The 13,354-nt window shown below is 43.4% G+C and overlaps 1 protein-coding gene across 3 annotated transcripts in view; it reads right to left on the reverse strand.

Moving 5' to 3' along the window:
* The window catches only part of SUSD4 (sushi domain containing 4), a 193,709-nt gene that overhangs the window by 5,853 nt on the left and 174,502 nt on the right, over nt 1-13,354 (reverse strand). For all 3 annotated transcript variants that reach the window (XM_019516504.1, XM_019516505.1, XM_019516503.1), the window contains 2 exons: nt 3,558-3,749; nt 1,682-1,826 (listed from right to left, as the gene is read on the reverse strand). In XM_019516504.1, the coding sequence (XP_019372049.1) occupies nt 1,682-1,826; nt 3,558-3,749 (337 nt within the window). The remainder of the gene's footprint in view (nt 1-1,681; nt 1,827-3,557; nt 3,750-13,354) is intronic.

Consider the following 13,354-nt stretch of genomic DNA (forward strand, 5'->3'; position numbering starts at 1 on the left):
TGGGGGGGGGGTAGACCCAGCCCAACAGACACCACATGCAGCACAGGGGTTGGTCTGAACACGGTCCAGTGACCCTCATCTGACCCATGGGGATGGATGAGTTTCACACCCCTGCTATAAATGATGGAAAGACAAAACTCAAGAGAGAGAGAAAAAAGACAGATAGGTATGTTACCTAAGAGATTAAGCACAGACTCTGGAACCAGGAACAAGTCTAAACCCAGGTATGACAATAAAGAATTTCCTTATTGTCCTAATAGATCATGATGGCATGTAAGGGGATACATTTAAGTACCTAAATAACAGAGTGTCAGCCAAACTGGCCATGTTCCAGCAGCTACAACATTGGAGGCACCAAGATTCATTAGGTCCCTCCCTTCTGGCCTGGAAGTTCCCCCAGTGTCTAGACTGGGATATTACATTTCCTCAAAAACAACACAGTTCAGCCACCCACCCAGCCACCTCCCTCTTACCTAATCTCTGTTGTAATCCAGATCAATACTGGCAGGTGCCTAACTTTGTCTAAGCCCCTGATCCCTCTGGCAAAGTCAAAACATGCCTCACAAAAATGTCTGATGCTGAAAGCAAGCATACTGCTTAATACCAATCAGAGCAGGAAGACATGCTCACTTTTCGCCCAATGGTGTAGAGCAGTGGTGCTCAACCTTTTAGCCCTGTGGGCTAGATGAGTGGTGCAGAGGTGGTCCACTGGCCAGAACTCTCATGGGGCACCCTTCCTGGGTGCCCCTCTGATCCCTTTCCCATACTTGATCTGCTACTTCTCCTTCTGCTTCCTGCCCTGGGCTCCCTGCCTGACCTTCTGCTTTGCTTTCTGCTCCATGCCCTATCTGCCACCGTGCTGCCTGTCCCCTCTCTGATCTGCTGTGTGCCATACACACAGGCAGCCCATGCCACAGGCTGGCCAGAACTAGGAAAAGAAACTTCCAACAGAATTTTCACACAAAGATTTCCATTGGGACAAAGACATTCACTTACGCTTTTATACTACTAAGCCCAATAAACCATATTTTCTCACATACAACATGCACACTCTTCCCAAAAGTCAACACTAGAAATTGAGGTGTGTATTATAAGTGAGAAAATGCAGTAATAACTGTATCTGTATCTTAAGCTTCTGCAGAAGGTGAAAGTAATGCTGCAAATGGAGTTGCACAATGACCAAGCTGAGCTCCCTAGCTGCTGCTACTCAGTTACTGCTACTTACCCGTATTTTCAAGGAAAACCCTTTTTTCCCATTCTGCTTGTCAAAAACAAGGTGTGTATTTTATCTTGCGGGTGCATTAGGTGATAAAATGCAGTATTTAAAAGAGCCTATTTACCCAATTCCTGAAAACTGGCATTTTAAAGTGAATGGTTTGACATAAGCCCCCATATCTGACCTAAGTCCCTAAACTCTCAATAACAGAGTTGTAATCAGCCCCATAATGAATCCAGCAAATGATGCCACTGATTCTTGTCCCAGAGAAACGTAGAAGTACTGTAGAATTCTAGCAGTGCCACTCCATACAGGCTGAATTTTTCCTTTCTCTGTTTTTTATTGTTAATGCAAGAAAAAAGGGTATTTGCAAGAATCACCTATCATTTTGTGTCCTCTCCAAGGAATATTCAGTGCAAGAGCTAAATTAAAGTGTCCAGCCTCTAGGGAGCAAAACATACAAACCTTGGAAGGAAATGTGCCTTAAATTTGGTCTGGAACATCCTGGCTAGAATAACCAACAGAAGCACTAATAAAACACTGGTAGCAGTAAATGCAACTATTTTCCATGTAGTCAAGAGGGTTTCCTGTGTATTTGGCCATGTTTGCTCTGAAACAAAGAAGGAAACAAAACAATTGCATTAGATTATTATTCTTGCTATTATCTCATATTTACAAGGCAGTAGAAGGCAGAGGCCCCAATCAGGATAAGAGACCTACAACACCTATGGGGAGAGAGGGCTAAGTTCAGTAAAGAACACAAGTTACTACACAGTTAGGCACGGCAGTTCCTTAAGCTTAGGCACCTGGCCCTCAGAGTAGAATCCAAAACCCCAAGCTAGGTGCCTAGACTCCCTACACAATGCATGGGGAGTTAGGTGCCTCATAAAGGAGATCTAACAATCTACATGCTGAGCAGGGAGCCACCTGGAGTCAACCAATGTCCAGCACAGGGACGTGTCTGAAAACCCCACCATGGTGCTTAGGTACCTCTGTCAGGGATGCAACATAGATGCCTCCATCCACTTGGGACCAACAGCCCAGAAGCCAGAGGGCAGGTGCCTACAACTGTTCTCTGAAAGAACTACGCAGTTCAGTCTTTGTAAAACACAAGTGGAGAAGAAGCTGACTCAACCCACTGCTAATATAACAGCCCATGGTTAGAACACCTCCCCAGGACACTTCTGTATTTAAGGCCTCCCTCAGCTACAGGAGTTCAAATCTATTTCTTCCACCTGCCAGAAAAATGCCTTAGCAGTAGTTCTCAACATTTTTAGACTCAAGGCATCCCTTGGAAAATGTCAAATCTAAGTTTTCATTTGATTTTTGATTAAAGAAAAATAGGAGCGCCATTCTTCTGTTGAAAAAACTTCTTTACTGTCGAAGCCCCCAAGGCCTGGAACAGACTCCCCCCAGAGGTGGTGCAAGCACCTATTCTGGACACTTTTAAGAAACATTTGGATGCTCATCTTGCTGCCGTCCTTTGACCCTGGCTGATTTCCTGCCCCTTGGGCAGGGGGCTGGACCCAATGATCCTATGAGGTCCCTTCCAGCCCTAATGTCTATGAAATCTATAAAAATACTCAGAAAGACCCCAGCAGGTCAGAGTAGTTTTAACACTATGGATTCCAATTTGAAATGTCTCATGAATCCTACCTGCACATCTACCAGTGGTAACTTAGCATGGCAGCCTACATCACCCTTGATAGGATCTCAAAGCACAGTGGGGTGCCGCAACAGGTTGAGAATCACTAAACTATAGGTTAGGCTGTATGGGGCACACTACATGCCTTCTATTGTTGCAGGGCCACTGTGCAGCAAAGAATGAAAGACTGAAGGGGCCAAAAGGAGAAGTGAGCAAAAAGGAGTCAGACTCCATAATCTATGAGTTAGGGCAGTGGTTCTTAACCTTTCTAAACTCAGGGCCCCCCTCAAAAATGCCAGCCCTTAGTTTTCACTCAATTTTTAAATTTGCAAATTTTTCTGTTGCAGAGAACTCATAAAGCCCACAATGGCTCAGAATGTTTTTAATGCTATAGAGTCTTATTTGAAATTGTTAGGTTTGTCTTGTGAATTACGTTTGCGCACCTAACAGTGTTAACATTGCATAGCATTCTGTGGCACTCCAAAAGGATCTCATGGCACCCGTGCTGAGAATCAGCAAGTTAGGACATTCAGCTGTGACAGGAGGTCCTGGATTATTTCCCTGGGTAGAAACTGGAACCCAGTGTTTCCCTTGTAAAATTTAATCATGAGACAAGAGTTCAATAGGCAGTGTCATTCTGGGATTATTCTGGTTTTGTAAAAGGTCAGAAATGGTTCCTTTAGCATTATTTTTTACCTGTTTTGACACAGTATACTTGATATGAGGGAAACCATTCTCCAGACTGGCAGGTGATGTATTTGTAATCATTGGTGAGACTGTAACCAGGATCACAATAGAACTCAACCACAGTTCCATGGTTGTAACGTTCACAAGGCCGCGGATGGCATATATAGTCTCCATGAGTCACCATCGGAGGTAGTGGACAAACTTGGGCAAAAAGAAAGAGGCAAAAAATCACCAAAGTACCTGGACTATATGGAATATAGTGCATAGATTTAACATGATACCCTGTAGTACTAAATTCAGACTTCCTGTATAACTGAACCCCAGACAAGCACCCTTATATGCTACCAAATGCTGTCAGTAGCCTGTATTCTGACTAGGAATGCTTGTTATCTCTTGCCCTGTGTGCAGTGGGGAGGGTAGGAAAGAGAGGGGGAGTAGGATGTATGAATATGTAGATGTGAGCCAGAATTAAAGGCAGAAAACCAGCATCACACAATCTCTTTCTGTGGCAAGTGATTCTTTCGATTAGGCATCCAGAACTCAGCACTACAGTCCCATTTATGCATATATTATTAACATTACTAAATGCATGACATGCATTAATTACAATCTTAGACATCTTCTGCTATGAAAGCAGCTGCATGTGCTGTGACAGATACAGGACAGACAGCATTACTTAGCACTCCAAAGTGTATTATTTTAAAATTGGTGTCAAAATATGACATCCTTACACAGTACCACCTTACTTTGTGAATACTGCCTCTGACTTTAATTGGCCTGCTTATGAAACGTGGTATTAAAGGTAATGATTATGGATTCTAGCCCTGTGTTAATAAAGGATGCTACAATGGTTATGGGTCCACATTGTAATATAATATATATTATAATGTGGACCCACAACCATTGGATATATGTTTTTAAAAGACATGAAAATAAACAGAAAATGCAGTTTGTTCAATAAACTGAATGACTGAAGGAACATTCTCTAGCAAATTAGCAGTTGCTGAACACACTCAAAGATGTTTTTGTGTAATAGAGAATAATAATTGATCACTATTAGGTAGTGTTTCCAAGATACAGCAAAACTTGGCTGCTGTTTTGTTTTTATAAAATGGCTACACATTGAAACAAGAGTCTGAAGTATCTGAATTAGTTGAACGGGTCAGTTTATTTCCCTTCAAAAACAGTAATAAACTAGATCAGTGCCCCATCTACAGGCTGCTGTGTTTATTTCATGCCTTTTATGCAGCGAAGACTTACTGCATTGATTTAAATAATGAAAATGCCATTTCTCTAAACAGAATCTCCCCAGAAATCACAATTCAGTTGGTTCTCTCTGAATCTTGATACTCGAATAATATATTTCAGCAGTATAAAAAATAAATCTACTGCTTCCTTCCCAAAACCAAGTCATTAAACAAGCCTTCAGGAGAGTCTGATTATTATGTGTAGCATTGTCTATCCCCCTGGCTCTGGAGAGATGGTCTTATTTGCATTTTTACTGGCAAGACTTAATATTAACTAATTCACACAAAAAGCAATACTCTGCATACTTTGCAAATGGACTGAACCCATGGGAAACAGGACTGATTTATGGGGAAGTCAACAAGAATTCTGAAGAGCTTTACTTTTTTCTCGAGAACAATTCTTCAAAGGGGCATCAAGATGGCAAGTGAAGATTCTCTCTCTCCCCAGGGCCAATAAACCATCACCGTATAAACCTATGAAAGCTACAATTCTAGACCATTACCATGAGATCTGGCATATTTTCTTACCTACTTTCATTTTCATCTTCCTTTTCCCCCCTGCCATCTAACTTCTCTGCAGTTGGGTTCAAGGCAAGCCTTGCAAGTTACAACAGACTGCCAAAGATGTGTCAATACCTAGCACAATTCCGCCAATGAGCAAAATAAAAAGGCTTCTTATCACAGAGAGTGACTGCTTTGAGAAACAAATTTCTAATCTCTGCCAATACCACCTGCTGCCTCTCCAGACACAGAGTCCCCAGGCTATTAATGACATTAGGGACTAAATCAATCTTTCAAATGAAAAAGATTAAAGCACCAGTCTTCTAGTATTCTAAGTAAGCCCAGTAAGAAGTCATTTTTCAACAGCAAGATTAAAAACAATACATTTTAGTCGCAACTCAGATATGATGCTGTCACAACTTGCTTATAATGGGAGATATCTTTTATTAAGCTCTAAAAACAGGGGCATTAATCTTAATGTGCTCTAGTTTCTTAATAAGAAAACTGACGCTGGTACCACCACCATGGTTATTCTTCACATTTCAAGGGAATCTCTCATATTGAAGCTGCCTCTCCGTTTCTGCAAACAATTCTCTTTTTGTCTGTGTAGAAAATTTGTCTGTGGTATACGTAAAATGACACAAATCTATTTTAAGCACTCTTGCTGCCAATGTCTATTTCTTAAATACTTATGAGCAACAGATGGGGAAAGAATGGAGTTTGTTTGAAAATGAGTGGGTTAATTCAGTACTCTGTTTTTACTTTGGTTACTCAAGAAACTGAGGGTTTTTCCCTTACTTCAGGCCTGCCTCACTAAAGAATTTTATGCTAATCCAGTCTAAAAAATCCTCAGCACTGCAGGATGTGCATGGAACCCATGCAGGCCAGTGTTTAGATTTGAGCTTGCCATTTGAGCTGTTGATAGTGTAATCGATAACCCTTAAATTCTCAGAGCCATTTTCAAATCAAACAAACTACATTACAAACAGCCCTTTAAAATCACTCAGTTATTGAGGATTGAGCAACTGGTCATATTACCAGTTCTTTTATCAGCACATTTTTTGTCAATACTTGCAAGAGTAATAAAAACAGCACTATTGTAACAGGCCTTTTCCTGAAGCTGCTGAACACCTTTGGCTTCCAATGAACAGGGGAGCACTCAGATCCGCACAGGATCAGATACTAAACTACGTAAGATGCATTAATGTGCATTAAAATGGTGAAATTAGGCTAACTGCACCTAAATTTGATACCTGCAAATGCAGGTATCAAATTTAGGCATGATTAGTTAAAGCGCATTAATGCACATGTAGAAGTGACCTAGCACTAACTTTAGTGATGGGTCTGCTCAGCCACTAGGGGCACATGGCAGAGCTTCAGGGACTTGTCATTAACTTTAGTGCCAAGTGCATTAAATTTAGTGCCAACTCCACGCATGTGTAGACACCTGCTAAAAAAAAATCACTTAATAAGCATTAGCTTAATGCACATTAAATTTAGTCATGCTTAAATGCATGTGTAGGCGTGCCCTATGAATACTTAATTATAACTGGAATCCTGTGGATCTTTGTAGCTTTTCAAAATCTGTTTCCTGCAAGCTCTCACATACCACACTCACATTGGTTACACAGCTTAAAAGGCACTGTCAGATCAAATATGGCCCCAAAGTTAGTTTACCAAACTTAACACCAATCAAGACTTTTAAAATTAAGCATTCCAATGGACATCCAAAAAAACAAAAAATCAAACAAATCTCCCTTATGTTTGCAATCCAGATTTCAGCCTTGTGTTGATGCATAAGTCACAAAATGAAATTGACCACAAACTAATTAAAACAAACAAAAATGAGGTGGAAAAATCTATTTTCATCCTTGAAGATGAGAGAAATGTGCAAAATAAACAAAGAGACAAGTCTATTCCACTTCAAAGATTCTTTTAGCTTTACAAATCTGTGGTGTTATTTGGAAAGGGTATTTTAAATACTGTATTATTTTTAATGTGTAATATTTTTAATTGTAACATCAATAGATTTATTCACGTCTATAATATCATAATTCTGTTAGGATTTATTACTGAAATTACAATCTTCAGCTTGGAGAATCTAAAATCACCATCTTTTCTGCAAACTGGAGTTTAAAAATGCCAGTTCGAGGGTCTCAGTTCTTAACTAGGAAGCTCTTCAGTCACGTGTGTAATGCATGTCTTATCTGCTGCTGATTTTGCAGTGTGCCACACTGGATAGCCTTGATCAAATTACGTTTGTCTAAAGACCCTTGCCTTCCTGCATCTCCTGAGAATTCAGTGCTTCTGGCAATGGTCACAGATGGTAGGAGGTTTATTCTTAGTTTGGATGATTTGCTGGGTGTTTTTCAGTTGACTCATTAACCAGACAAACACCCATCTTTCCCCCAATAGCCAAAACAACAAACATGTCTGTATAACAGTGGTTCTCAACCTTATTAACCTGAAGGCACCCCTCCATAATTTTTCTGAATTTAGCAGCACCTCAGTTGACAGTCACTGGTAGAAGCATAACAACCCCTGCCACACACACACACACACACTCTCTCTCTCTCTCTCTCTCTCTCTCTCTCTCTCTCTCCCTCCTGGGATGCTCAGTACTACAGCTGGTCAATGAAGCCTAAGGGATGTGTTCTCCATTTAATTTGATAGCCTTCCACAACTGTTCTTAATGACAGCAGGAGCTCCAGGCTCTCAACAGAGATAAATCAAGCCTCCCTACTCTCCATTGATTTCAGTAAGGGATAATGACAGCTCAGTAACATTTTGGACGTGCATAAAGCCTTGAGAATCAAGCCCTTCTAAAGCTTCACCTATGCTAGCTATGAGCAAAGCATCCATTTAAGTTAGAGATTTGTATAGAAAGAAATGAAAATAGATGTTCTTGTTTACAGTGTGTGCAGTATAAACACACAGAGGAGCTGTCAACTAGTGAAGTGTTTTCAGGCATTGGGCCCTTGAATTTTACTTTCTAATCCAGTGATTCTCAACCAGGGTTCCACGACACCCTGGGGTGCCACCAGATCCTTTTCTGGGTGCTGTAGTACACAGCTCCTGTATGATAAAGTGCTATAAAGTAAGTACAGCACCCCATGCCTGCCCCAGCATCCTTCAGACAAACAGCACCCCTGAGTGCTCCTCAGAGGGCTGCTGCTGCTGTCACCCTGCACCCTGAAAGCCCCTGTGCCATCTACCCCCATGCTCTGAGCACTATGTTCTCCCACAGGCAATACACATGGCTATGCTCCTTCCATGCTGCTGTGCAAGTCCCTGGAGGAGCAGCCTTACTGGGGGCCACCCTTGTTCCCTCCGGTACAGACCGTGGCAGGGAGAGGGGAGGCAATGGAAAGAGCAGGACACAGCAGGGTGAGGTCCTGCCCCCACCACTCTTACCTGGCAGCAGCCTTTTTAGCCTCAACAAACCCCTCCGTAACTTTTCTGAATTTAGGTTCTACCTCAGTGATTCTCAACCAGGGCGACACTAAATTAATTCAAGTTATAGAGAGCCAGAGGTCTAAACTGTTCTGTGTGTGTGCATGTGTGCGTGCATGTGAAAATATGAGTATGCTCACGGGTGAGTGTGAAAATACACGTGTGTGCATGCATAAGAGAGAGAGAGAGAAAGAATGTGCGTGTGTGAACATGAATGTGTGAGTGTGTGTGGAGAGAGCAAAAATAGTAATTTTCAGTGATATCAAGAAAAGCCCAAATTATGCCCCTCTCCTTGTTAGTCTGAATCATGGTTATTATCTGCTGAGAGAAACAACAAGAACACAACTAAGCTGGACATAAGCCTAGGCTGAGCACTAAAACTGCATTCCTTTTCAGTGTGGCACTGTCAAATACCTAGAACGAGATTATGTGCTACATCTCCTGATGGAAACACCATGGCATACACATAACCCACAAAAAAGGGAGAGGCAGAGGTGGCTTTACACCAACAGGCTCCTCTGACTTGTGGCAGTCTCCACACAGTTACCTGCAGGCTACCCTGCCATTCAGATCGTCATAGCAGTCAGCACTATGACCATATCCCCGATACCAGGCCTTGGGAAGTGGCAGGGGTTACAGGGTGAAGCCACTTACTACTTAGATTCTACAGAGGGGCAGAGTATTCCCTCAGAAAAGCTTCCTGCTCATTATGAACAAGTGGATTTCAGATAATGCCATAGTACTGAACTGTGCACAATGCTAACTGTAGGGGAGATTCTTGGCATTGACATAAATACAATTAACCTTAATGGTGAAACAAGAGACATTGATGTTACCTTTTAAAATATCTAAAGAGGAAGCTGATAGTGCATTACAATTAATGACAATGCACCACAGTTCCATTCCTTAATCTGCAAAGGATGAAACCACACAGCTATTTTTCATCCTGCCTAGTAGGTTTAATTTTCAGGCTGGTGGGTGTTGGACAAGCTATACAAGCTTTGTCTTGGCTTCAACATATGGCACTAGCAATACAAGCAACCTATTTTCTTGACACAGTGCATTTTGGACTAAAGACTTAATTTAGAAGCCCATTTTGGACCTGTGAATTACTGCAGCTAGTGGTCCTCTGGACTACTGCTGCCTCTGGAGCTAGTAGCCCATATTCTCTGAAATGGCAACCATTCTACTTTCTATCACTGCTGGGGTAGCTTCAGAAGATCCCAGCATATGGCTAGATTTTCAGCATTTGACACAGAGGAGGCCATCATCAAAACATAGATGCACTTCAAAAATATAAATATCGTTCTGAACACAGTGCACGACCCTTCTCATTACTTTAGTGGCGAGCCTTTGTGATGAAGCCAGTACAGTTTGATATGGAAAAACCTGGTATTCCTGTGAAGCATACCGCAGCTGTGCACAAAATAAGAGAGTGAGAGATCCCCTTTTACCTCTCTTGTTTGTCATTCTCAGATACACAGTGCCACACTTAAACTAATACCAGCCATCTGTACACCTCTTCAATGTGTAGCCCAAGTCTCCTTGTCTACCAGAAAGGCAACAGAACTTCAGGTTCACTAAACTGATGTTAGTGCCAATTTGCTACTATACTGTCAGCCAAACTCCTTCTCTGGAGTTAAAGGGAAGCAGGTGGTAATGGGAAAGCTAAGTAAATATAATATGTGTTTCAAGGTGACTAAAACTGAATAATGATTTTCTGATGGTGCAGTTCATTTTATAATAGTTCACCATAGCCTTCAGTCTTCAAAGAATATGTTCCATTAAACCCCTGGATGCTTTTCATCCCATTAGTGGCCACTGAGTACCAACTGAGTGAAAGGCATTATTTGTTTCACAAACTCAGTTGGGTCAGCATGGCTGTTGTGCTCATCAGGCATGGGAAATGAGAAGGAGCTACTTAATACAATCTAATCTACTTCCTAAAACATGGAGTCCTGCTTCCCTGAGAGCAACATTCAGGAGACTGTGTACTAAAATCATTCCCTTCTTCTTCACACTAGACCATTATGTTTTTTCCCATCCCTTTTCTCTTTACCCCACAGAAAAGAGAGCAGGTGACCCTTTAAAGGCCAATGCTGGCAATATATTAGCTGGCCACAAGATAGGAGAACCATGGAACAAGATATATGTTCCATTCCATTCTTGCCAAAGTGAAGGGTTGCCCCATCCCAGATACCCTAAACATCACAGACCAACCCCAAGAATGGCAGGTAAAGATGCCTTTTCTGCCCTACATCAGGATTTCACAAAGGCAGTACTATAACAGCATGCCTCACTCCACTCATTTAGGATGGCTCCAAAACATCTGGAGGTCTCAGGTTCCTGATACACTGAAGTATTGTCTAAATATACTACTGAAGGTAGTTACCTCAGGGCACAGCATACACAGCTGTACAATGTGAAAAATGAGATTTCCAAAGGTAACTTATAAACAGAAAGAAAAACATTGTTTGTGCCATTCCCCGCTGCTCTTATCAATAATGTTATTAAGAACTCTTCCCTAGCCACCAGCCATGGTTCCTGCAATGCCACCACTGCACTGCCAAACCCCTAAAACAAAGGAAATGCACGGCTACGGGATTATTCTTTCACCTATCCACAGAGCATGTAATTAAGTGTGTCTGACAGACCCTGCCACTATAAAAATAACTATCATCCTATTTTTCACACTGGCACTACACCACAAAGCTTTAACTCTAACCTCATGCACATATAACTTATTTTAACACAATCCAGTGCAGGGATGACTACAATGCATACAGCGTCACATTCAAATAAAGGGAGACAGGGATTAGAATCTTCCACAGAGAGGATTTTTCTCCTAGGAGTATGCCAGAAATTTGCATTAGCATGAACAAATGAAAAGCCTCAAGGGCTTTAAGCAATCTAATTAATAAAAGTCAGTTTATTAGATTGCTAGGATCTAAATTGGGTTCTTAAGTGTCTCCACTTAAGGCATTGTAACACCTAGGATTAGAATTGCTCTAGAGGGCAATTCAGTTTAATCAAGATGGGAGCGGAGGATCTCCATCCTGTCAATAGAGAGAAGCACCCTAGTCCACTGTACCTAAAAGCATTCAGCACAAAGAATGAAGGGCAGTAGGTGCCTCCAGAGGCAGGCTCTGAAAGCCCAAAGACATCTGGAGTAGGGCAGTATACACAAAACTGCCACTTTTCGTGGAAGCTTAGAGACCTGACTCATTCAGTTCATTAGATATCTCTGTTGGGTTGAAATTCATAACACTTAGTAACACATTTAAGGATAGCAGCCTAATGGTTTCTGCACGTAGGAGCAGGTGATAAAATACTGCCCCACAGCCTGCACATTGGGGCACTTGCACAAAAAGTGGGAGACCTGGGCTCTACATTTTTCCTATCCTGAAGAGCTGGCTGTAGAATGGTCTAGATGAAAGGACTTCCCACCTCTACTGCTGAAGCAGGGCCAATGGGCAACTGAGCATACAAGAACATGGGGTCAAATGAACAACCCAGAGGATTCTGACTCTGTAGCTTAGTGGTTATAGCAATCTCCCTGAGAAGAGGGATGAATATGGGTCTTTGCTGCCAGGGTTATTTCTGGCTTTTTAGCATTGACTGGCTTATGAAAAATACAAAAAGAATCCTAAGAGCAAGGGCTGAAATCCAGAGAGGACCATAACCTCTAAGCCAGGGGTTGTCAACTGGGGTATGCATACCCCCAGGGGTACTTAGAAAGGTCTTTGGGGGTACCTGTGGGTGGGTGGGCAGGCGGAGATGGAGCATGCTTTGTGGTGCAGCGATGGAGTCTCCCTTGGCATGTTTGCCCCTTATATGGGGGAAGGGGAGGGGCACACCAGGAACCACCGGCCCCATGCAGCACATCGTGGCACCTCCCCACTCCCCACCCCAGCTTGCTCTCTTGACTGGCTGTCAGGCTGCCGCCCTCAGCCAATTGCCAGTGGTAGTGGCAGTGGCTGTGTGCAAGCTCTCTCCCCATTCAGCCCCTCCACTATGCGCACCATGAGAGGACATAGAAGGTGTGCACCCCCAGATCTGTGTGTGGGGCAGAGTGGCGTGAGGTGGGCAGAGGCCAGGGCTGCACCGGGCTCTTCCTGATGGGGGCCGGGCTGGGTTGCACCCAGGTTGGGTGGTGCTGGCACTGAGGGGGGGGCTGCAACCCTTCCTGTAGCACCCTGCCAGCACCACCGCCCACCCAAGCGCAGCCCGCCCCCCCCCCCACTGGGAAGGGCACAGCTCGGCCCAGGCCCCAGTGCACCCCGCATGCAGATCCGGGAGCACGCAACCCCCATGCCCTCCCAGGCATGGGCTCCACCCAGATGTGCAGCGCCTGCCCCTGCCCCTGCCCCACTCCCTCCCTTACCACAAGGACCTACAGGAGTGGGGCTATGGGGTGGGGGTTGCAGCCACCCCAAAATTAGCCATAGCCCCCCCAATGCCCTTTCCAGTGCTGCCGCTGCCTACCCCAAGTGCAGCCTGGCCCAGCCCCTGCCAGGAAGAGCCTGGTGCTGCCCCAGCCACAGCCCACCCCACGCAGATCCAGGGGCACACCCCCCCCCATACCCTCCCAGGTGTGTGCATAGA

This window comes from Gavialis gangeticus, unplaced genomic scaffold (genome assembly GCF_001723915.1).
Source record: "Gavialis gangeticus isolate Ggan-Ray unplaced genomic scaffold, GavGan_comp1, whole genome shotgun sequence".
NCBI classification, from domain to species: domain Eukaryota; kingdom Metazoa; phylum Chordata; order Crocodylia; family Gavialidae; genus Gavialis; species Gavialis gangeticus.